The sequence below is a fragment of the Bufo bufo genome, chromosome 10 (genome assembly GCF_905171765.1).
Source record: "Bufo bufo chromosome 10, aBufBuf1.1, whole genome shotgun sequence".
In the NCBI taxonomy this organism is placed as follows: Eukaryota; Metazoa; Chordata; class Amphibia; order Anura; family Bufonidae; genus Bufo; species Bufo bufo.
In genome coordinates this window covers 81,677,530-81,704,564 of record NC_053398.1, presented here as the reverse complement: position 1 = coordinate 81,704,564, position 27,035 = coordinate 81,677,530, and the positions used below count along the sequence as shown (strand labels likewise).

At 41.9% G+C, this 27,035-nt stretch overlaps 1 protein-coding gene across 1 annotated transcript in view; it reads right to left on the bottom strand.

The window, feature by feature from the left end:
- Positions 1 to 27,035, bottom strand: part of PGGHG (protein-glucosylgalactosylhydroxylysine glucosidase) — a 436,976-nt gene that overhangs the window by 60,154 nt on the left and 349,787 nt on the right. The window contains exon 12 of the mRNA XM_040409837.1: positions 12,451 to 12,548. Within this exon, the coding sequence (XP_040265771.1) occupies positions 12,451 to 12,548 (98 nt within the window). The remainder of the gene's footprint in view (positions 1 to 12,450; positions 12,549 to 27,035) is intronic.

Here is a 27,035-nt window from a genome sequence, read left to right as displayed (position 1 = left end):
TAATGCTACCCTCCCTGTAGTGCTCCAGCCTGTAATGCCACCCCCTGTAGTGCTCCAGCCTGTAATGCCACCCCCTGTAGTGCTCCAGCCTGTAATGTTACCCTCCCTGTAATATTCCAGCCTGCAATGACACCCCCCTGCAGTGCTCCAGCCTGTAACACAACCCACTGTAGTGCTCCATCCTGGAATACCACCCCCCATAGTTGTCCAGCCTGTAATGCCAACCCCTCCCCGTAGTGCTCCAGCCTGTAATGCCATGCTCCCTGCAGTTCTCTAGCCTGTAATGCCACGCCCCCTGCAGTGCTCCAGCCTGTAATGCCATGCCCCCTGCAGTGCTCCAGCCTGTAATGCCACGCCCCCTGCAGTGCTCCAGCCTGTACTGCCTCCACATATATTAAAAAGAAAACAAAATACCCATCTGACTCCTGTCCTCTTCCAGCCCGACTTGCCACGTCCCAGGTGGTGCAATGACTTTATCATGAACGCCTGAGTCCTGTGCTGTTCTACTGCCTTATAGGCATCAAGTCTACTGGTCTGCGGTCTATGATGCTGAACGGGGGAAGGGGGGGGGGGGGGGTAGTCAAACGTTCCTGTGCCCACCATGTGAATGTTTACATGGGGTGTTCAATAAAAACATGGTAACATTTCATTCTTTGTGTGTTATTAGTTTAAGCAGACTGTAATTGTCTATTGTTGTGACTTAGATGAAGATCAGATCACATTTTATGACCAATTTGTGCAGAAATCCATATCATTCCAAAGGGTTCACATACTTTTTGTTGCAACTGTATCTAATTTATCTAATCAACAGTATCTGCAATTTGCAATATAAGGGACACATCATACAGCAGTTGCATAACCGTCTAAATAAACACGGATCTAATTGCAAACACGTTGCAAACAAATAACTGCAGTAAAATAATCTGTACAAACCAAGTGGCAGCTATTATTATAGGCTTAGTGGCCATTGGGAAAACTGAAAGAGTTTATGGTTTTTGTTTAAATATAAAGATTGAAATGGAACATTAAAAATAACCACCAAAAATTATTTTAAAATATTTGTTAAATATAAAAATGTGATTCAAAAAATAAGTCATTTTCTGATTATACATTCTCTTTAATACAAGGCACTTATTAACACCTTCTACCCCGGGCCAGTTTTCACCTTCCTTTTTCAAATCTGACACGTGTCACTTTATGTGGTAATAACTTTGGAACGCTTTCACTTATTCAAACCATTCTGAGACTGTTTTCTTGCGACACATTGTACTTCATGACAGTAGTAAATTTGAGTCGATATATTTCACATTTATAAAAAAAAAATCCCAAATGCACAAATTCAGTTATAAAGTGATTTTGAAGGGTTCATAAATGAATTGATTTTAGAAACTACACCCCTCAAATTATTCAAAACTGACATTACAAACTTTAATTCTTGTGGAACACCGTTAACAAAGGAAAGTGGTGAAATTTCAAAATTTCATTTTATTTGCAGATTTTTCATGGTAATCAATTTTTTCTTGCAACACAGCAAGGGTTAACAGCAAAATAAACCTCAATATACATTACTCTTTTACTGCAGTTTACAGAAATACCTTATATGTGGTAGTAAAGTGCTGTAGGGGCACATGGCAGTGGTCAGAAGCAAAGGAGCGCCATATGGTTTTTGGAGGCAGATTTTGCTAGAATGGTTTTTAGGCACCATTTTGTATTTGAAGAGACCCTGACATACCCCTACAGTGGAACCCCTCAAAAAGTGACCCCATTTTGGAAACACCCCTCAAATAATTTATTAAGGTGTGTACTGAGCACTTTGACCCCATAAACATTTTACAGAATTTAAAAACACATTGCAGTGAAAATGAAAAGTTTAATTCCTTCCAAATTTTTCATTTTCACAAGGGGTAACAGGAGAAAAAGCACCCCAAAATGTGTTTCCCATTTTCTCCTGAATACAGCAACACCCCATATGTGGTGGTAAACTGTTGTAGGGGCACATGGCAGAATTCAGAACAGAAGGAGCGCCATATGCCTTTTGCAGCACAGATTTTGATAGATTGGTTTACGGGTGGGTTTTGATTTTTTGAGTGATTGTCTTATGTGGGGGTTAATTTTTTGGCGGGATGAGGTGATGTTTTCTTTGATACCATTTTGTTGTACATATAACTTTTTGATCACTCAATATTATGCATTTTGTAAGGCGAGGTGACAAAGACTGTTCTGGCACAGTTTTTATTTATTTATTTTTACAGCATTAACCTGAAAAGGCATATCATGTGATATTTGTATAAAGCAGATCGTTAGGGACGCGGCAATACCTAATATGTGCATTATTTAAATTTTTGTTAAGTTTTACAGTAAAAGCATTTTTGACAAGAAAAATATCTTCTTTTTGTGTTGCTATTCTGAGAGCCATATTCTTTTTATTTTTTGAGCAACTGTCTTAGATAGGGTCTCATTTTTTGCAGGATGAGAGGACGGTTTGATTGGTACCATTTTGGGGTACATATGACATTTTGAACACTTGTTATTACACTTTTTGTGATGCAAGGAGACACAGTTTTTATTTTTTACAGCATTCACCTGAGGGGGCATATCATGTGATATTTTTATAGAGCAGGTTGTTACAGATGCAGCAAAATTCAATACAAATAAGTCACAGGGGCCTGATGGGATACACCCAAAGCTATTAAAAGAGCTCAGCGGTGAACTAGCAAAACCATTAACAGATTTATTTAACCAATCACTGGCAACAGGAGTCGTCCCAGAAGATTGGAAATTAGAAAATGTTGTGCCGATTCACAAGAAAGGTAGTAGGGAGGAATCGGGCAACTATAGGCCAGTAAGCCTGACATCAATAGTGGGGAAATTTATGGAAACCATACTTAAGGAGAGGATTGTGGAACATCTAAAATCCCATGGATTGAACGATGAAAAACAGCATGGGTTTACTTCAGGGAGATCATGTCAAACTAATCTTATTGATTTTTTTGATTGGGTGACTAAAACAATAGATGGCGGAGGTGCAGTAGACATCGCTTATCTAGACTTCAGTAAGGCTTTCGATACTGTCCCACACAGAAGGCTTATCAATAAATTGCAGTCTTTGGGCTTGGACTCCCATATTGTTGAATGGATTAGTCAGTGGCTGAGGGACAGGCAACAGAGGGTTGTAGTCAATGGAGTATATTCAGACCAATGTCTTGTTACCAGTGGGGTACCTCAGGGATCTGTTCTGGGACCCATATTGTTTAATATCTTTATCAGCAAAATTGCAGAAGGCCTCGATGGTAAGGTGTGTCTTTTTGCTGATGACACAAAGATTTGTAACAGGGTTGATGTTCCTGGAGGGATACACCAAATGGAAAAGGATTTAGGAAAACTAGAGGAATGGTCAAAAATCTGGCAACTAAAATTTAATGTGGATAAGTGCAAAATAATGCACCTGGGGCGTAAAAACCCAAGAGCAGAATATAAAATCAGTGATACAGTATCTGAGGAAAGGGATTTAGGGGTCATTATTTCAGAAGACTTAAAGGTAGGCAGACAATGTCATAGAGCAGCAGGAAATGCTAGCAGAATGCTTGGGTGTATAGGGAGAGGCATTACTAGTAGAAAGAGGGAGGTGCTCATGCCGCTCTACAGAGCACTAGTGAGACCTCATTTGGAGTATTGTGCTCAGTACTGGAGACCATATCTTCAGAAGGATATTGATACTTTGGAGAGAGTTCAGAGAAGAGCTACTAAACTGGTACATGGGTTGCAGGATAAAACTTACCAGGAAAGATTAAAAGACCTTAACATGTATAGCTTGGAAGAAAGACGAGACAGAGGGGATATGATAGAAACTTTTAAATACATAAAGGGAATCAACAAGGTAAAAGAGGAGAGAATATTTAAAAAAAGAAAAACTGCTACAAGAGGACATAGTTTTAAATTAGAGGGGCAAAGGTTTAAAAGTAATATCAGGAAGTATTACTTTACTGAGAGTAGTGGATGCATGGAATAGCCTTCCTGCAGAAGTGGTAGCTGCAAATACAGTGAAGGAGTTTAAGCATGCATGGGATAGGCATAAGGCCATCCTTCATATAAGATAGGGCCAGGGGCTATCCATAGTATTCAGTATATTGGGCAGACTAGATGGGCCAAATGGTTCTTATCTGCCGACACATTCTATGTTTCTATGAAACCTAATATGGCTATTTTTTGTTAAGTTTTACACAATGAAAGCATTTTGACAAGAAAAATATCTTGTTTTTGTGTTGCCACTTTCTGAGAGCCATATTATTCTTAGGTAAGGTCTCATTTTTTGCAGGATGAGATGACAGTTTGATTGGTACCATTTTGGGGTACATATGAGTTTTTAATAACTTGGTATTACACTTTTTGTGAGACAAGGTGACCAGGAAATGGCTGTTTTGGCACTGTTTTTCTTTTTTCGACGTTCACCTGATGGGGTGGATCACATGATATTTTTATAGAGCCGGTCAATACAAATGCGGCAATACCTAATGTGTCTATTTTTCTTTTCTTTTTTCTATTTTTTAAATTTTTTATAAGGGTGAGTTCACATCAGCGTTATAGATTCCGTTTTTGTTTTCCGTTATAACGGAAAATTACGGAATCCATAAGACGGGTTTCAAAACGAAAGCCTTTAAGAGGCTTTCAATTTTGACCCCATAATACAAGTCTATGGGCAGCATAACAGATCCGTCTAGTTCCCGTTATGCAGAACGGAATTTTTTTTTCCCAACCATCGGGTCCCCGTCACCGCTGTGCAGGGAACCGATGGGGACTGGGAGGGAGCTCCCTCCACACACCCTGCACATGTCGCGGTCAGCGCTGACCGCGGCACAGCTAGGGTTATTGCACCAGCATCAGTGTTTTAACCGATGCCAGTGCATACAGCAAGGGTACGGCTGTCAGGAACTGCCGGATACCTGCTGCTGATCTGGCGAGCGCGCAGCTCCTGCATCTGCCCGATCAGCAGCACCATACTATTCCAGCACTGTTGGGAAGGGGTTATTGTATTGTAATTGTCCATATTGCCTCCTTAAGCTGGCTTGATTCATTTTTCCATTACATTATACACTTCTTGTTTCCATGGTTATGAGCACCCTGCAATCCAGCAGTGGTGGCTGTGCTTGCTCATTATAATAAAAAGCAACAGCCATTGTGCAATTCCACAGTCTTGGCCATCAGAGATGCTGGCACTTTTTGCCACTTTTTTCCTATAGTGTTCAAGCATGGCCAACTCTGTTGGGTTGCAGGGTGGTCGTAACCATGGAAACAAGAAGTGTATAATGCAAAGGAAAATGAATCAACCAAGCATAGGAAGCAGTATGGATAATAACATTACATTATTAAGTGTCTTGTATTAAAGGGGTTGGTCACTTTCAGGTTATTGTTGATCAATGTGTTTGCAAGATGATTATATGAGAGTTACTAATATAGTTTTTGTTTAAATTCTGCACCATTTTCTATATTTCATGAGATATGTCCCCTTGTTTACAAAGTCTTTTCTGCTGTCCACACAGAGGTCCTGTCCATAAAATGGCTGCTGATGGAGGGTCATGTGACGAGGCAGGTCATGTGACGAGGCAGATCATGTGATGTCTCCTCCATTAAGATACAATGCACCTGAACTAAACTCCCAACAAAACAAGTGCAAATGGCAGGTGAAGGCGATTTGCCTGGTCACATGACCCGTTCATTAGCAGCCATTTTATGGACAGGACCTCTGTGTGGACAGCAGAAAAGACTTTGTAAAGAAGGGAACATACCTCATGAAATATAGAAAATGGTGCAGAATTTCAACAAAAACCAAATTAGTAAGTCTCATATAATCATCTTACAAACACATCGCTCAACAATAATCTGAAAGTGGTCAACCTCTTTAATACAAGAGACTTACTAATGTAATGTTATTATCCATACTGTTTCCTATTCTGGCTTGATTCATTTTTCCTTCACATTATACACTTCTTGTTTCCATGGCTAAGACCACCCTGCAACCCAACAGTGGTGGCCATGCTAGAAAATGGTGCAGAATCTCAACTTTATTAGTAAGTCTCACATAATCATCTTACAAACACATTGGTCAACATTGACCAGAAAGTGGTCAACCCCTTTGACTTTGTCTACATTATAAATGCCGTTTGCTGAAGTGAGTCAACCACTTAAAAAATCTGAAATAATTACAAAATCCACCTCTCTTTTTTTGGTATACCATAAGGTATTGCCCTATGTGCACTGTTTGTTTAGAGACTGTTACATCTGGAGTTGGCATTTTTACTGCAAAACACATAAAAATACGCAGGTGCAAAAACTGACACTAAACCACAAAAGCGCAGAAAAACATTGCTAAGCCTATGTATTACAAGGCCTGTATTACACCAACAGATTATCTGACAGATTTTATGACCAATTATTGGTCATCTGTTAGTGTAATATAGGCCTAAAGGTCACTTTACACGGGATGATATTACAGCAGATTGTGGGGAAGGAAGTGTAAGAAAAAGTGCTGGTCTCTCTGGTGGCAAGGACCATGGGAGTGCACATAGGCTAGTGCTTTTTCCTATAGTGTGCAAGCACGGCCACCGCTGATGGATTGCAGGGTGGTTGTAACGCTGCAACGCTGGCCGCTAGCTAGCACAACAAGAGTGTTTTCCCTTCTCCTGGTCTTCTTTGCAACAGCCAGGCTACATTGACAAGCACTACAGTGTCCTTGTCATTATCACTTACTGCTACTTCTGCTCAAGATGATAACTTCTACTCCTAATACACCCAGTCCCCAGCCATTGATAACGGAATTTGTTGATAGGAAAAAGTCAACGCACCCATCGATCTGCTAGTGCGCAAGCTTAAAGGGGTTCTGCAGTTTCTTTAAACTGATGATCTATCCTCTGGATAGATCATCAGAATCTGATCGGCAGGGGTCCGACACCCGGGACCCCTGCCGATCCGCTGTTTGAGAAGGTAGCGGCACTCCAGCAGTGCCGCGGACTTCTCACTGTTTACCGCTGGCTAAGTGACGTCACGACTAGCATCAACTGGATGAGGATAGATCATCAGTTTAAACAAACTGCACAACCCCTTTAAGTGCCAATTGGCCAAGTTGCTGGAGATGCAGTAACTATTATACCACGTAATGGATTCGGCTGCCTTTAGGTAATGGATGGCGTGAGCTCAGCCTCACTCGAATATACCTAGCTAGCATTATTTCTCTAAAAAGGCCATCTCTGTCTTGTACTGTCACGTGGCAAGAACATGGGCTGCTCACTGCAATTGCTGCTGTGCCACAAGGTGCACCTGGAGCAGCTGTGATGGGCAGGGACAGTACATGTCTTTAATAGCCAATTAGGTTAATGTTTTTCAAGGTGAAGCATCACCGCAGCAATGAGGCCACCTCCATGCCTGTGTTGGTCTGGTTCTCACATGTGGTTATCTGCCTCCTCCATGGACATCCTCCCATCTCCGACATAAGCAGGACAGAATGTCACTTCTGTTCCCTCTCCCTCCTATCCAATGTGTAAAGTGAAGTGTTGCCATGCTGTGTTGAGCAAACTGGCCTGGGTAAAAATAGCCACACAGCCAATCTTTGGCTATAGTGCATCAAACAGCAAATGAAAAAAGTAAACTGAAAAAGTATAGTGGCTTGCAGAGGGTCCTGGCCATGCCCAGGAGACTGTTCTCGCATTTCAGCCATTCTTATGTGGCAAGGAACCCACTACTGGGTTTGTAGCAACAGAATGGTCTGCCATGGCATCACTTGATCCGCAACATTCCAACTCACTGTAAATTCCATTTTTCACATGCTAGCGCATCTCTACGAGTAATGTAAAGTGGTGAATGATTTCATCATGCACCAGACCACCTCAGCAGGTAGCATGCATTGTTTCAAGGTCAGGCACGGGCAGTTCATCAGAGACACGTGTCGCATACTCAGGCAACCAGATTTGTCAGCAGGGACAACTGAACAATGTAATCACCCTCATATTTATCTAAGAGCAGATGCTCACGCTGATGTAACAGTTTACAATTTTTGCTGGCCAGCTTGTAGTTGTTGGGGACCCACATGGACAGTAAAAGTGGAGGATGTTGATTAGGAGCTATCACTGGAGGAGGAGGAGCAGTAGGTGAATGAGTCGCTTGTGCAGGAGATCGAGGCCTTCTGACAATTAACTTGCGTGTATATTAATATGGGAAGGTATTCTGCCCGTTAATTTTTAGATGCTTGTGCAAGCCACTGTTTCGTATGACATTAAGATATGTGTATAAATGGGGCAGCAATTTACCTCCATTAAAGAATAATATTTGGACCCTTAGTCCCAGAAGCCACTGTTTTTCTGAAAACATTTGCCAATTTTGGAAGGTTTCTATATGAAAAGACAAAACACATGCGACAGAGCAGTGTGTTTTTAAATTTAAACATGCTGTTTGTTAACACTGTCAACCAGGCATTTGTTTACCCATACCTATATACTGTATCTCAGTGTCACTCTGACGCTTTTTTTTTATTGCCGTCACTGTGTTAAAGATCTTAACCCTTTGTACCCAGGGCCGGTTTTCACCCTCCTGCCCAGGCCACCATTTTTTGCAAATCTGATATGTGTCACTTTATGTGGTAATAACTTTGGAACACTTTTACTTATTCAAGCCATTTTGAGATTGTTTTTTTGTGACACATTGTACTTCATTGCAGTCATAAATTTGACTCAATATATTTCACCTTTATTTATAAAAAAAATCCCAAATTTACCAAAAATTTTGAAAAATTAGCAATTTAAAAAATTTCTATTTCTCTGCTTTTAAAACAGAAAGTGATACCATATCAAATATTTATTATTACTTAACATTCCTAATATGTCTACTTTATGTTGGCATCATTTTGTAAAAATAATTAAAATTTTTAGGACGTTAGAAGGCTTAGAATTTTAGAAGCAATTCTTAAAATTTTTAAGAAAGTTTCCAAAACCCACATTTTAAGGACCAGTTCAGGTCTGAAGTCACTTTGTGGGGCTTACATAGTGGAAACCCCCCACAAATGACACCATGTTAGAAACTAAACCCCTCAAGTTACTCAAAACTGATTTTACAAACTGTGTAACCCCTTTAGGTGTTCCACAAGAATTAAAGGAAAATGGAGATGAAATTTAAAAATTTCACTTTTTTGGCAATTTTCCATTTTACTATATTTTTTTAACTTTAACACATCAAGGGTTAACAGCCAAACAAAACTCAATATTTATTACCCTGATTCTGCGGTTTACAGAAACATCCCATATGTGGTCGTAAATAGACATAAGGGCACACGGCAGGGAGCATAAGGAAAGGAGCGCCGTATGGTTTTTCGAAGGCAGATTTTGCTGGACTGGTTTTTAGACACCATGTCCCATTTGAAGTCCCCCTGATGCACCCCTACAGTTGAAACTCCCAAAAAGTGTTGGAAAATACGGGATAAAGTGAGTTTTATTGGTACTATTTTGGGGTACATATGATTTTTAATCGCTCTATATTAAGTTTTTTGTTGGGCAAGGTAACAAAAAAATGGCTGTTCTGGCACAGTTTTAATTTTTTTTACAAAGTTTATCTGACAGGTTAGATCATGCGCTATTTTATAGAGCAGGTATATGATATCAAATATGTCTACTTTGTTTCAGTTTTGAAAAAAATGTTTTTGTGTCTCCATTTTCTGAACACCATATTTTTATTTTATTTTTCTTCCGATCGTCTTGTGCAAGGGACTCGTTTTTTGCAGGAAGAGTTGACGTTTTTATTGGTACCATTTTTGGGTACATATGATTTTTTGATAAAAGTAGGGGTCGTTGATCCAGGGAGTTATTCTGATTGCCTGATTGGAGTCGGGAAGGAATTTTTTATTCCCCTAAAGTGAGGAAAATTGGCTTCTACCTCACAGGTTTTTTTTGCCTTCCTCTGGATCAACTTGCAGGATGACAGGCCGAACTGGATGGACAAATGTATTTTTTCGGCCTTATGTACTATGTTACTACTATTACACTTTATGGGGCAAGGTGACCAAAAAAATTGGTTGTTTGGGCAGTTTTTATTTATTTATTTTTACAGCGTTCACCTGAGGGGTTAGGTCATGTGATATTTTTTATAGAGCAGGTCGTTACGGACGTGACAATACCTAATATGTATACTTTTCTTATTTATTTAAGTTTTACACAATAAAAGCATTTTTGAAACCCAAATTATGTTTTAGTGTCTCCATAGTCTGAGAGCCATAGCTTTTTTATTTTTTAGGCCGAATGTCTTAGGAAGGGTCTTATTTTTTGCAGGATGAGGTGACAGTTTGATTGGTACTATTTTGGGGGGCATATGCCTTTTTAATTGCTTGGTGTTTCAATTTTTGTGATGTAAGGTGACAAAAAATGGCTTTTTATGGCACAGTTTTTTTTGTTAGTTTTTACGGTGTTTACCTGAGGGGTTAGATCATGTGATATTTTTATAGAGTTGGTTGTTACGGATGCAGCGATACCTAATATGTCTTTTTTTTTATTATTTCACTTTAACACAATAATAGCATTTTTTTAAACAAAAAAAATGATGTTTTAGTGTCTATATTCTGAGAGCTATAATTTTTATTTTTTTCTGGGCGATTGACTTATGTAGGGGCTTATTTTTTGCGGGATGACATTACGGTTTTATTGGTATAATTTTGGATCACTTGGTGTTGAACATTTTGGATCACTTGGTGTTGAACATTTTGTGATGTAAGATGATAATTTTTTTTAAAGTTTTTATTTATTTTACGGTGTTTATCGGACGGGGTGGATCATGTGATATTTTTATAGAGCCGGTCGTTACGGACGCAGCGATACCTAATATATGTGTTTTTTTCTTTATTTTCCCTCTATTTTTTATTATAAAATCAGGGAAAAGGGGTGTTTTTTTCATATTTTTTATTGAAACTATTTTTTTATTCATAAAAATTTTTTTTTTTTACTTTTTTCTGTCCCACTCTGGAACTTTAACTTTTGAGCGTCTGATCCTCTCTTCAATGCATTACAACACATCTGAGTAATACACTAACAGGTTGCCTAGGAGACCTAGCCTGGGGCTGGATCTCGTAGTCTTCCATAGAAGGCAGATCCCGATGCCTTGCAAGGCATTCGGCAGCCTCTGCTAGGCATCGGGCTGCCTTCTCACCTATCAGATCCCCTTCACTGCAGAGCGGGGACCCGATGGGCTCCTTCACTGACCGCAAACCCCTTCTATGCCACAGTCAGCGATGACCACAGCATAGAAGGGGTTAATCTGCCGGCATTTCTGTAAAAGTAGGAGCCCGGCTATTAGTGACTGCCGGGCCCCTGCCCGATCACCATGAAGCAGTAGTACGTAAAAATGCAGCAAGTCACCAGCCGCCATGACGTACTATTACGTCATGTGTCAGGAAGGGGTTAAAGGGGTTGTCCCATCTCAGACATTGGTGGCATAGTGCTAGGATAAGCCCCCAATGTCTAATAGGTGCGGGTCCTATACTTAGAACAAAGCCAGCAAAGTCCTGGAGGGCGCACCCTGCATGCACGGCCGTCCTCCATTCATTCCTATCGGAGCACCGAAAATAGCCGAGCGCCATTCATTGAAATGAATGGGAAGTGCACCGCACAAGCGTGGCCACTGCTCCATTCACTTCAGAACTCAGCTATTTTGGCGCACCTACAGGAAGGAATGGAGGGCAGCTGCACATGTCTCCTAGGCAACCCTTATGGTCTTTGTGGGATTCGTTCTAGGTATAGGTTCCGCACTTATCAAAAAGTGGGGGCATATCCTAGCAAATTGCAGGCCCCTAACCAAACAGTCCTATCCTTGTCTGTAATGCAGACAATAATAGGACGAGTTCTATTTTTTTGTGGAACGGCAATGAGGATACACGGAAATTGAATGTACACAGAGTAATTTCCGTTCTTTGGCAGCCACATTGAAGTGAATGGTTCCGCATACGAGCCGCAAAAAAAGGAACTTAGGCGGAAAAAAAAATATGCTTGTGTGCATGAGCCCTTAGGGACAACGGGGAACATTTATTAAGACTGTCGTGTTAATAAAGGCCTCTCCATAACTTCAGCGTATCCACCGCCAGTTCTAAATGTAAGACAGCTTTTTCTAAGTCTAAAACAGGTGTAGAAAATTGTGAATGAGATGGGCTTGCCCACAATTCTAGAAAATTTTTAACCGTTGCGCTGCCATTTGCGCCTAATATAGGCGTATTTCAATATAATAAATGATCCTCAATATTTTGTATTTCACTTTGTATAGTACTGTAATTGTCTGTGAATATTGAGTTTAAAAAGAACCCCTTTCTGACCATTTTAACTTTCTCAATTTGGATTGTGAGTATCACTGCAAGTGCTAGAAACAATGTTCTCAATATCTTTACAAAATAGAAAAGAAATTCCATTTACAATTAAACAGCCAGATACAGACCTGAATCCAGTATAACCAAACAGCACAGCCTGTAAAAATCCTCCCATGCCAGTAAGGAAATTGACAGCTCCAGTACCATCAGCATTTTCAGTCCATATCTAGAAACATTAATAAAATGTGTATGGTACACAATATATTGCAGTTAGCCAAGTAATGTTCCTTCAATGCATCTTAAAGAGGTTTCCATGATTAGAAAAAAAATGTCTGCCATCTTTCAGAAAGGGTGCTACAGCTATCCATGGGTTGTGTTTGGTTTTGCAACTCAGCTCTATTAAAGGAGTATTCCGGTAAAGTAACTTAACTTTTGAAAAACTGCATTAAGGCTGCAAGCGGTGACCCAACCAGAACCCATACCCAGGGCCGTCTTTACCGCAGGGCAAAAGGGGCAGCTGCCCCGGGCCCAGTTGCTCCTGGGGGGCCCAAGCAGCATTTTACTTGGATTTTACTTGGGCCCCCTATATTTTGTTGCCGCCGCCGCCCGCCGGCCATCTAACAGCACAAAGTCACGGTCCGGTCTATAGAAATAGACTGAGTGAGGAGGGGGCATGGGGGCCGCGGCCGCTCTGCGCTCCGCTCTGCGCTCCGCTCTGCTGCCTGGCCTCCTGTCTCTTTAACAGAGCAGACCAGTGGCTGCTGGAGCGTGATGCAGCTGAGCTGCCGCACAGGCAGAGAGAGAGGAAGGAAGGCGGAGCCCCAGCCAGCAGCCACAACACACAGCCTGAGCCAGCCAAGCAACTGACAGAACTTACAGGTATTTGGTAGCCCGGGGGGGGGGGGGGGGGGGCGTCCCTGTGTGTGTGTGTGTGTGTGTGTCCCTTTGTGTGTGTGTGTGTGTCTGTCCCTTTGTGTGTGTGTGTGTGTCTGTCCCTTTGTGTGTGTGTGTGTGTCTGTCCCTTTGTGTGTGTGTGTGTGTGTGTCTGTCCCTTTGTGTGTGTGTGTGTCTGTCCCTTTGTGTGTGTGTGTGTGTGTCTGTCCCTTTGTGTGTGTGTGTGTCTGTCCCTTTGTGTGTGTGTGTGTCTGTCCCTTTGTGTGTGTGTGTCTGTCCCTTTGTGTGTGTGTGTCTGTCCCTTTGTGTGTGTGTGTGTGTGTGTCTGTCCCTTTGTGTGTGTGTGTGTGTGTCTGTCCCTTTGTGTGTGTGTGTCTGTCCCTTTGTGTGTGTGTGTGTGTCTGTCCCTTTGTGTGTGTGTGTGTGTGTGTGTCTGTCCCTTTGTGTGTGTGTGTGTGTCTGTCCCTTTGTGTGTGTGTGTGTGTGTCTGTCCCTTTGTGTGTGTGTGTGTCTGTCCCTTTGTGTGTGTCTGTCCCTTTGTGTGTGTGTCTGTCCCTTTGTGTGTGTGTGTGTGTCTGTCCCTTTGTGTGTGTGTGTGTGTCTGTCCCTTTGTGTGTGTGTGTGTGTCTGTCCCTTTGTGTGTGTCTGTCCCTTTGTGTGTGTGTGTGTCTGTCCCTTTGTGTGTGTGTGTGTGTCTGTCCCTTTGTTTGTGTGTGTGTCTGTCCCTTTGTGTGTGTGTGTGTGTCTGTCCCTTTGTGTGTGTGTGTCTGTCCCTTTGTGTGTGTGTGTCTGTCCCTTTGTGTGTGTGTGTGTCTGTCCCTTTGTGTGTGTGTGTGTGTGTCTGTCCCTTTGTGTGTGTGTGTGTCTGTCCCTTTGTGTGTGTGTGTGTCTGTCCCTTTGTGTGTGTTTGTGTGTGTGTGTCTGTCCCTTTGTGTGTGTGTCAGTGTGTCTGTCCCTTTGTGTGTGTGTGTGTGTGTGTCTGTCCCTTTGTGTGTGTGTGTGTCTGTCCCTTTGTGTGTGTGTGTCTGTCCCTTTGTGTGTGTGTGTGTGTCCGTCCCTGTGTGTGTCTGTCCCTTTGTGTGTGTGTGTGTGTCCGTCCCTGTGTGTGTCCCTGTCCCTTTGTGTGTGTGTGTGTCCGTCCCTGTGTGTGTGTCTCTCCCTGTGTGTATCACCATGCCCACAGTGTTCCTATGTCTTGACGCAGCTGCTTCAGAACGTTCTGTGCGGGGCAAGAAGAAGAAGATGGAAGAGGAGGCAGCGCCAGCATGGAGTCCGTGCGATAGACACAGGGAGGCACACTAAGGACGAAGGTAACACTTCCACATGATCTACACTAGTGTTATCTGTGGTTTTACATAGGACTGCAGGTAACACTACTACATTATTTAGCACTAGTGTTATCTGTGGTTTTACATAGGACTGCAGGTAACACTACCACAAGGTTAGCTCACACAGGGCGCCTGAACACCTAAGGCCGGCCCTGGCTGCGCACCCCAGCGCCAAGGGATGACATCACTGATGTAATATGCCTCTTATATGTGGAGAGCGGTGATGTCACTGATGTAATATATGACTTATAAGTGATCTATTACATCAGTGACATCACCACTCTCCACACATAAGTAATATATTACATCAGTGACATCACTGCTGTCCACATATACCGGTAAGTAATATATTACATCAGTGACATCACCGCCCATCACATATATGTGGACAGCGGTGATGTCACTGATGTAAAATATCACTTATATGTGGAGAGCGGTGATGTCACTGATGTAATATAACATTATATGTGGAGAGTGTTCATGTCACTGATGCAATACAGCGCTCCAGATGGCGACCAAAATGGTCGCCAATGCGCCTTAAAATTTGCAGATGGCGACAAGACTTGTCATAGGCTACAGGCCTGAGGTCTATTTGGTAGTGAAATCCCAGCGCAGGCAGGCGTGATGATGTCATCACGCCCGCCTGTGCCAGGACGCGGTAAGGTGTGCGCGTCTGCGTTGCACCATCCCTCGCCGTACCAGCAGCTAGTGAGCGCCAGTGAAAGGACACAGGTGAGTATAAGATTTTCGCTTTTTTTTAAGGTGTGGGAAGGCGGGATCCAGGGGGCCCAAGTAAATTCTTGCCCAGGGTCCAATCAATATTAAAGACGGCCCTGCCCATACCTATTCATATAACCCGAGTTTCAATTTACCGTGCAATCCATTTGTCTAGCTCTTATGTGAGCCTGCAACACAGAGTATCATGGTGCCTGATCTTCCCTCACAAAACTTCAAAGACTACAATCCCCACAATCCCTAGCTTTCCTGCCGAGAGTGTTGATATTTACTGATTGGCTCCCTGATATCACGGTCCGGTGACGCCCCCTCTACTCGGTAATCACCAGCACACTAACACGCCCTTTGTTTCACAAGGCCTTCAGCTAGAGAATTGATAGCAACACAAGGAGCATGCTCGACCTAACAAAGGCTCAGAACTACAGGTCGATGCCATGGTAATTTATAAGGAAATAGTGGGTAGCGGAAGAAGAAAACTACTTTTATAACTACTGAACGGTAAATATGTGAAATTTACATTATATTAGGTAATTATTGATGATAAATTAGTCTAAAACATAAGTTATATTTATTGTAACCAGAATACACTTTAACTTCAATGCAGCTGAGCTGGAATGCCAAACAAAACCCATCGACAGGTGTGGCGCTTTTTTTTTTTTTTTAAGAAAGAGGACAAGCCCTTCAACGAGAATCTGTCATCATAAACTGACCTATTGTTTAAATTAAGTTTCATGTTAAACATATTTTTACAGAAATTTTTTGCAATGTTATTTTTAATTTTCAATGTCCCTATCTCTATTAAAAAAAAGTCCTTGGTTTTTACAGATCACATTTCAACAGTCCTCTCATTATTATCACAGGCAGGATTACAATGACATATCTATATATACACATATCTATATATTTATATCCACCATATTGACAATAGATGATGGTGACATTTTATTTACTCCCCTCTGCACAGGTCTCAAAGTATGCCAAGAAAACTATTCCACTAAAGTCAATGAGTCCCCTCAACTCTACTGTATCTAGGGCCCATGGTGGCTGCTGTAAAGCATATCTCTAAATGCTGTTATCAACAGCTCAGACAAGATGGCAGCCCCCATATTCATGTTCCGGAAATAGAATAAGAAATCTACAATCAGAGAATAAAAACGGATGAGAAAAAAGGAGATGTCTCAATATCTGGTTTTAAATGGCAGAGAAAAAATATATATATCGGTGACACATTCACATACATGTTTTTTTCACTACATTTAACCCCTTAAGGATGCTGCCATTTTTCACAATTTTTAGCAAATCTGAAATCTGTCACTTTATGTGATAACTATAAAACGCTTTTACTTATCCAGGCCATTCTGAAATAGTTTTCTCGTCACATATTGTACTTCATGACAATGGTAAAATTGAGTAAAATAATTGCATCTTTATTTTAAAAAAAAAATTACAATTTACAAAAAATTTTGAAAAATTAGCAAATTTCAATTTCTCTACTTTTATAATAGATAAACCTATAAACGAACGCTGAGAATTGATAAGCTATAAAAATACTATTTTATTGAAGTACATGATTAAAACATACAAAGGAGATGACAGACAAGTGCATGATTGAAAAAAGTGCGGCACAATCCTGGGAGAATTTTTTAGAGTACAAGAAACAAGTGACCTAAACACAAGAGCCTACGGACAGAATGCTGCTGTATAAAATATATATATGCATATAGATGTCCACAATCAATGAGAGTGCGAAATACCATTAAATATAAAGTGCCTGTGCAAACTGCAATATAGGCAGTAAAGAATAGCAGCTCTCAAATATAGATCATTGATTGAATAGGCATCTATTTGATCCAATGCAGCTGATACCATAAATAAAGTGCATGTGCAAGCCAAACTCAGATGGCAAAGGGGTATGGTAAAAACCTGTTCAAGAGGGCTCAACAACAATGGTGTGTGTTAAATAAGCGAAAAAAGGTCACATACCGTATTTTTTAAGATAACAGATCCACAGGAAGACCGCACATGCCGACGCGCGTTTCGATTGAAACCTTCCTCTGGGGGTACGGTCCTCCTACTAGAGAAGATATATTTAAATGGGTGCCCCTCCAATCAGGGCACACCAATCAGACCCAGGAAGAAGTACATCAGCGACTTAAAAAGATTAAAATAGACAAATCGCCAGGACCGGATGGCATACACCCCCGTATCCTAAAGGAATTAAGTAATGTCATAGCCAGACCCTTATTTCTGATATTTGCAGACTCTATACTGACAGGGAATGTCCCACAGGATTGGCGCGTGGCATATGTGGTGCCAATATTCAAAAAGGGGCCAAAAACAGAGCCTGGAAACTATAGGCCGGTAAGTTTAACATCTGTTGTGGGTAAACTGTTTGAAGGTTTTCTGAGAGATGCTATATTAGAGCATCTCAACGGAAATAAGCAAATAACGCCATATCAGCATGGCTTCGTGAGGGATCGGTCATGTCAAACTAATTTAATCAGTTTCTATGAGGAGGTAAGTTCTAGACTTGACAGCGGCGAATCAATGGATATCGTATATCTGGACTTCTCCAAAGCATTTGACACTGTACCGCATAAAAGGTTAGTATATAAAATGAGAATGCTCGGACTGGGAGAAAACATCTGTATGTGGGTAAGTAACTGGCTGAGTGATAGAAAACAGAGGGTGGTTATTAACGGTACACACTCAGATTGGGTCACTGTCACTAGCGGAGTACCTCAGGGGTCAGTATTGGGCCCTATTCTCTTCAATATATTTATTAATGATCTTGTAGAAGACTTGCATAGTAAAGTATCAATTTTCGCAGATGACACTAAACTGTGTAAAGTAATTTACACTGATGAGGACAGTATACTACTACAGAGGGATCTGGATAGATTGGAGGCTTGGGCAGATAAGTGGCAGATGAGGTTTAACACTGATAAATGTAAGGTTATGCACATGGGAAGGAAAAATGCAAGTCACCGGTACATACTAAATGGTAAAACACTCGGTAACACTGACATGGAAAAGGATCTAGGAATTTTAATAAACAGCAAACTAAGCAGCAAAAACCAGTGTCAGGCAGCTGCTGCCAAGGCCAACAAGATAATGGGTTGCATCAAAAGGGGCATAGATTCCCGTGATATGAACATAGTCCTACCACTTTACAAATCGCTAGTCAGACCACACATGGAGTACTGTGTACAGTTCTGGGCTCCTGTAAACAAGGCAGACATAGCAGAGCTAGAGAGGGTTCAGAGGAGGGCAACTAAAGTAATAACTGGAATGGGGCAACTACAGTACCCTGAAAGATTATCAAAATTAGGGTTATTCACTTTAGAAAAAAGACGACTGAGGGGAGATCTAATTAATATGTATAAATATATCAGGGGTCAGTACAGAGATCTATCCCATCAGCTAGTTATCCCCAGGACTGGGACTGTGACGAGGGGACATCCTCTGCGTCTGGAGGAAAGAAGGTTTGTACACAAACATAGAAGAGGATTCTTTACGGTAAGAGCAGTGAGACTATGGAACTCTCTGCCTGAGGAGGTGGTGATGGTGAGTACAATAAAGGAATTCAAGAGGGGCCTGGACGTATTTCTGGAGCTTAATAATATTACAGGCTATAGCTACTAGAGAGGGGTCGTTGATCCAGGGAGTTATTCTGATTGCATGATTGGAGTCGGGAAGGAATTTTTTATTCCCCTAAAGTGGAGAAAATTGGCTTCTACCTCACAGAGTTTTTTGCCTTCCTCTGGATCAACTTGCAGGATAACAGGCCGAACTGCATGGACAAATGTCTTTTTTCGGCCTTATGTACTATGTTACTATGTTACTAATATAAAGTTCATAAATATGGTGTTGAATGGGCTCACTGTCCTATAGCCGTCCTTCTAAGGGGTGGAGGCACAGGTGGACCGTGCGGTGGCCAATCGCACGAGTTCAGATGATGGACCTTCAGTGACGTCATAATCCCGCAAGATGTTTGGCGGTCACGTGATGGCCTGTCACGCGGCCGGCGAAGTCAGGGGGATGAATCACATGATCGCAAGTCGCGATCACATGATCCGCACCAGCACTAAGGCCGGGAGATGGAATGTAAGAAGAAGAGATCACATGATCGCGGATCGCGGTCAAGTGAATAGAATGATTCAAATAGTGGAAATGTTATCCATAGGGGAATAAGATGCATAAATACATCATTTTATATGTGAATTGATACATAAGTGAGCCAAAGGTCACTTCAATAAGTGAATAGACAGAGTGTAATCATAAAGTATATACATAGTGGCATGAACAAATACAATATGTTATATTACATATGAAAGTGAAACTAATTAATGAATATAGAGGTGCAGGAAGAAATGGTGATATGTGAACTATGATGAGAAAGTAAAACCCTGATTGGTAAAGGGGAAGAGACAATAGTGTGACATTTCCATCTTCAATTTTTGATCTTGATGACGCAGATGGTCCGGTAGAGTATACCTGAGGTCCTTATAGAGAAGTGAAAGTAGATATGTTAACCTATATGCAAAAAGACAGCGTTAGTACAAAATCTCTAGTAGGAAGACACAAAAAAAATACATGAACATGAAACCTGTTAAAAAAAGAACAAAAATGTAAAAGGGTTATTTTGGTGAATTAAAAATGTATCTACATGTTCACTGCAGGAAGGGGGCATAAGACAGAGCATCATTGAGGCCTTTCGGTTGCGTGGTTTCCAAGGTCCAAATCCACTTTGTCTCTAGTTGGGCCAGGCGTTTCATCAGGTTACCACCACGCATCCCTAGGTCTATGTGGTCTATCCCACAGACCTTCAAAAGTGAGGGGTCACTATCATGAAAGTTCCTAAAATGTCTCGCAATCGGTTTCAGATCATCCGCATTAGTAGAGTCCTTTGATTTCACAATGTCTCTACATGTTCACGGACTCGTGTTTTTAGTTCCCTGCTTGTCAGGCCGACATAAATTTTTGGGCATGGACAGGTGGCATGGTAAATTACCCCTTTAGTGGAGCAAGAAATGCAATGTGTGATTTTATATGTTTTGGTCTGCGTGGAGTTCATGAACTCTGTGGTCCTCAGGATGTTATCGCAGGCCACACATTTACCACAAGGGGAACAGCCCCATTTAGGCCCTTTAGAGCCAAAAATTGTGCCCTGCACTTGAGGGGCATAATAGAATCTGACCAAATGGTCTCCCAGATTTTTCGCCCTTCTAGGTACGACAGATGGATGTGAGGGTAATATCTTGTCCAAAATTGGATCCGCCCTAAGTATCGGCCAAAATCTCTCCAATATTCCTCGCATGTGTTGCCACTGCGAATGGTAGGGGGTGATATATCTTACCGTATCAGATGTTTCCTTTTTTGGTTTAGGATGGAAGAGATCTTGTCGTGCTGAATGTTTAGCCCGATTGTATGCCCTCTTCACTGATCTCTTACTATATCCTCTTTCTAGGAACTGTTCTCGTAAGATGTTTGATTGGGCCTCAAAATCCTCATTGGTGGAACACACTCTCCTAATCCTAATAAATTGGCCAGTGGGTATTGCTTCGATGGTCTGGGGAGAGTGAGAGGATGATGCATGTAAGAGTGCATTGACGGCAGTCTCTTTTCTATATATATCAGTTTGCAAGCATCCCAACGAATCACGTTTAATTAGAACATCCAGAAATTCTATTTGCTCCATATCATGTTTATAGGTAAGGTGGATGTTATACTTATTATCATTAAGACTATCCATGAAGGACCCAAGAGCATCTGAGGTGCCCTGCCAAATTAAAAAGATACCGTCGATGTACCGGGCCCAAAAAATGACCCGGTCCATCGACATATGCCCATCAGACATAAAGAGCTCCCCATCCCACAGCCCCAGGAAGAGGTTGGCATATGAGGGCGCACAGGCCGCCCCCATTGCCGTCCCCTGGAGCTGTAGGTAGAAAGAGCCGTTAAAGGTAAAAAAAATTATGCGTGAGGGCAAACTGTAATAAATCAATAAGGCAGGCAGAGAAATTTTTGTCACCATTCGTCATGGACAAAAAGTAGGAAACAGCTCGTATCCCATCCTTATGATTGATGCTGGTGTACAGTGATTCGACATCACATGTCACCAGCACTATATCAGGATCGAGATGGATACCGTCGATCTTCTGGAGCAGATCTGCTGTGTCCCGCGTATATGACGGTAAGCAACTATAGACCAGTGAGTCTGACATCAATAGTAGGCAAATTAATGGAAACCCTATTAAAGGATAGGATTGTGGAACATCTAAAATCCCATGGATTGCAAGATGAAAAACAACATGGGTTTACTTCAGGGAGATCATGTCAAACAAATCTTATAGATTTTTTTGACTGGGTGAATAAAATAATAGACGGTGGAGGTGCAGTAGACATCGCATATCTAGATTTTAGTAAGGCTTTTGACACTGTCCCACATAGAAGACTTATCAATAAACTGCAGTCATTGAGCATGGACTCCCATATTGTTGAGTGGATTAGGCAGTGGCTGAGTGACAGACAACAGAGGGTTGTAGTCAATGGAGAACATTCAAAACAAGGTAATGTTACCAGTGGGGTTCCACAGGGATCTGTACTGGGACCGATTTTGTTTAATATCTTCATAAGTGATATTGCAAAAGGCCTCGCTGGTAAGGTTTGTCTTTTTGCTGATGACACAAAGATATGTAACAGGGTTGATGTTCCTGGAGGGAAACGCCAAATGGAAAAGGATTTAGGAAAACTAGAAGAATGGTCAGAACTCTGGAAACTGAAATTTATTGTGGATAAGTGCAAGATAATGCACCTGGGGCGTAAAAACCCAAGGGCAGAATATAGAATATTTGACACAGTCCTGACCTCAGTATCTGAGGAAAGGGATTTAGGAGTAATTATTTCAGAAGACTTAAAGGTGGGAAGACAATGTAATAGAGCAGCACGAAATGCCAGCAGAATGCTTGGATGTATAGGGAGAGGTATAAGCAGTAGAAAGAGTGAAGTGCTTATGCCGCTGTACAGAACACTGGTGAGACCTCACTTGGAGTATTGTGCGCAGTACTGGAGGCCATATCTCCAGAAGGATATAGATACTCTAGAGAGAGTTCAGAGAAGAGCTACTAAACTAGTACATGGATTGCAGGATAAAACTTACCAGGAAAGGTTAAAGGACCTTAATATGTATAGCTTGGAAGAAAGAAGAGACAGAGGGGATATGATAGAAACTTTTAAATACATAAAGGGAATCAACTCGGTAAAGGAAGAGAGCATATTTAAAAGAAGAAAAACTACCACAAGAGGACACAGTTTTAAATTAGAGGGGCAAAGGTTTAAAAGTAATATAAGGAAGTATTACTTTACTGAGAGAGTAGTGGATGCATGGAATAGCCTTCCTGCAGAAGTGGTAGCTGCAAATACAGTGAAGGGGTTTAAGCATGCATGGGATAGGCATAAGGCCATCCTTCATATAAGATAGGGCCGGGGGCTATCCATAGTATTCAGTATATTGGGCAGACTAGATGGGCCAAATGGTTCTTATCTGCCGACACATTCTATGTTTCTATGTTTCTATGTTTCTACCAAAGGCTTTTGACTGTGATCTTGAAATTTACATACATTCTCCAGAAAACCCCCACAGCCTGATATGATCAGCCTACCTGTTGGTTTTGTAGGGCTCTTGTGGATCTTGGGCAAGAGATATAAAGTGGGTATTGAAGGATGTCGTACAGTTAATGCCTCACACAATTGTCGAGATAAAACATCATCAGTTACTGCTGCTTCCAATAAGTCCAGCAGTAGTTGACTGTGTAGGAGGAAAGGGGGTTGAAGGTTAGTTTTTTATAACACACCATGTCCCTCAATTGGCGATAAGCCTCCGTCTCGTACATTTTACGAGGCCAGATAACAATATTCCCCCCCCTTGTCTGCCGGTTTGAAGACTGCGTCCTTCCAGGACCGTAGATTCTTCAAACTTCTGCGTTGATCAAACGTCAGGTTATCATAAGTTCTCTTATCAGTCAATTGTGAAAGTTCTTTGGATACTGATCTCACAAATTTTTCGGAGCATTTTCTAATAATCATAGGAACCTTACCCGAGGTTTCTCTCTGTTCCTCTAATAAACAAAATATTCAAAGTTTCTTCTGTGGGTACGCCTGAGGGATTTTCTTCTACAGGTTTAATGAAATGATCCACATCAGGATTAACCTTTCTGATCACGATCTTTCCAATGTGGACATTTCTGTCCTACAGAAAGTACTTACTTTTTCACCCTCTGCTCCTCTTGATACTTTTACAGCGATAAAAGATCTTCATTTGTTCGGCCGATCACTCATTTTCAAGAGGTGGTTCTTTAAACCTGTAGAAGAAAATCCCTCAGGCGTACCCACAGAAGAAGAAACTTTGAATATTTTGGAGAGTTTATTAGAGGAACAGAGAGAACCCTCGGGTAAGGTTCCTATGATTATTAGAAAACGCTCTGAAAAATTCCCCTCCTTGTCACTATGTCCAGCAGTAGATCTCTTTGTGAGATCAGTATCCAAAGAACTTTCACAATTGACTGATAAGAGAACTTATGATAACCTGACGTTTGATCAACGCAGAAGTTTGAAGAATCTACGGTCCTGGAAGGACGTTGTCTTCAAACCGGCAGACAAGGGGGGGAATATTGTTATCTGGCCTCGTAAAATGTACGAGACGGAGGCTTATCGCCAATTGAGGGACATGGCGTGTTATAAAAAACTAACCTTTAACCCCCTTTCCTCCTACAGTCAACTACTGCTGGACTTATTGGAAGCAGCAGTAACTGATGATGTTATATCTCCACAATTGTGAGGCATTAACTGTACGACATCCTTCAATACCCATTTTATATCTCTTGCCCAAGATCCACAAGAGCCCTACAAAACCAACAGGTAGTCTGATCATATCAGGCTGTGGGGGTTTTCTGGAGAATGTATGTAAATTTCTAGATCACAGTCTAAAGCCTTTGGTAGAAGGCTTACCGTCATATACACGGGACACCGCAGATCTGCTCCAGAAGATCGACGGTATCCATCTCGATCCTGATATAGTGCTGGTGACATGTGATGTTGAATCACTGTACACCAGCATCAATCATAAGGATGGGATACGAGCTGTTTCTTACTTTTTGTCCATGACGAATGGTGACAAAAATGTCTCTGCCTGCCTTATTGATTTATTACAGTTTGCCCTCACGCATAATTTTTTTACCTTTAACGGCTCTTTCTACCTACAGCTCCGGGGGACGGCAATGGGGGCGGCCTGTGCCCCCTTATATGCCAACCTCTTCCTGGGGCTGTGGGAGAGGGAGCTTTTTATGTCTGATGGGCATACGTCGATGGACCGGGTCATTTTTTGGGCCCGGTACATCGACGATATATTTTTAATTTGGCAGGGCACCTCAGATGCTCTTGGGTCCTTCATGGATAGTCTTAATGATAATAAGTATAACATCCACCTTACCTATAAACATGATATGGAGCAAATAGAATTTCTGGATGTTCTAATTAAACGTGATTCGTTGGGATGCTTGCAAACTGATATATATAGAAAAGAGACTGCCGTCAATGCACTCTTACATGCATCATCCTCTCACTCTCCCCAGACCATCGAAGCAATACCCACTGGCCAATTTATTAGGATTAGGAGAGTGTGTTCCACCAATGAGGATTTTGAGGCCCAATCAAACATCTTACGACAACGGTTCCTAGAAAGAGGATATAGCAAGAGATCAGGGAAGAGGGCATACAATTGGGCTAAACATTCAGCACGACAAGATCTCATCCATCCTAAACCAAAAAAGGAAACATCTGATACGGTAAGATATAGGACCCCCTACTATTCGCAGTGGCAACACATGCGAGGAATATTGGAGAGATTTTGGCCGATACTTAGGGCGGATCCAATTTTGGACAAGATATTACCCTCACATCCATCTGTCGTACCTAGAAGGGCGAAAAATCTGGGAGACCATTTGGTCAGATCCTATTATGCCCCTCAAGTGCAGGGCACAATATTTGGCTCTAAAGGGCCTAAATGGGGCTGTTCCCCTTGTGGTAAATGTGTGGCCTGCGATAACATCCTGAGGACCACGGAGTTCATGAACTCCACGCAGACCAAAACATATAAAATCACACATTGCATTTCTTGCTCCACTAAAGGGGTAATTTACCATGCCACCTGTCCATGCCCAAAAATTTATGTCGGCCTGACAAGCAGGGAACTAAAAACACGAGTCCGTGAACATGTCCGAGACATAGTGAAATCAAAGGAATCTACTTAGGGCTCTTTCACACTTGCGTTGTCCGGATCCGGCGTGTACTCCATTTGCCGGAATTACACGCCGGATCCGGAAAAACGCAAGTGAACTGAAAGCATTTTAAGACGGATCCGTCTTCAAAATGCGTTCAGTGTTACTATGGCAGCCAGGACGCTATTAAAGTCCTGGCTGGCATAGTAGTAGTGGGGAGCGGGGGAGCAGTATACTTACAGTCCGTGCGGCTCCCGGGGCGCTCCAGAATGACGTCAGAGCGCCCCATGCGCATGGATGACGTGATCCATGCGATCACGTCATCCATGAGCGTGGGGCGCCCTGACGTCACTCTGGAGCGCCCGGGGAGCCGCACGGACGGTAAGTATACTTCTCCCCCGCTCCCCACTACACTTTACCATGGCTGCCAGGACTTTAGCGTCTTGGCAGCCATGGTACCATTCAGAAAAAGCTAAACGTCGGATCCGGCAATGCGCCGAAACGACATTTAGCTTAAGGCCGGATCCGGATTAATGCCTTTCAATGGGCATTAATTCCGGATCCGGCCTTGCGGCAAGTGTTCAGGATTTTTGGCCGGAGCAAAAAGCGCAGCATGCTGCGGTATTTTCTCCGGCCAAAAAACGTTTCGGTCCGGAACTGAAGACATCCTGATGCATCCTGAACGGATTTCTCTCCATTCAGAATGCATTAGGATAAAACTGATCAGGATTTTTCCGGCATAGAGCCCCGACGACGGAACTCTATCCCGGAAGAAGAGAACGCAAGTGTGAAAGAGCCCTAATGCGGATGATCTGAAACCGATTGCGAGACATTTTAGGAACTTTCATGATAGTGACCCCTCACTTTTGAAGGTTTGTGGGATAGACCACATAGACCTAGGGATGCGTGGTGGTAACCTGAAGAAACGCCTGGCCCAACTAGAGACAAAGTGGATTTGGACCTTGGACACCACGCAACCGAAAGGCCTCAATGATGCTCTGTCTTATGCCCCCTTCCTGCAGTGAACATGTAGATACATTTTTAATTCACCAAAATAACACTTTTACATTTTTGTTCTTTTTTTAACAGGTTTCATGTTCATGTATTTTTCTTGTGTCTTCCTACTAGAGATTTTGTACTAACGCTGTCTTTTTGCATATAGGTTAACATATCTACTTTCACTTCTTTATAAGGACCTCAGGTATACTCTACCGGACCATCTGCGTCATCAAGATCAAAAATTGAAGATGGAAATGTCACACTATTGTGTCTTCCCCTTTACCAATCAGGGTTTTACTTTCTCATAATAGTTCACATATCACCATTTCTTCCTGCACCTCTATATTCATTAATTAGTTTCACTTTCATATGTAATATAACATATTGTATTTGTTCATGCCACTATGTATATACTTTATGATTACACTCTGTCTATTCACTTATTGAAGTGACCTTTGGCTCACTTATGTATCAATTCAC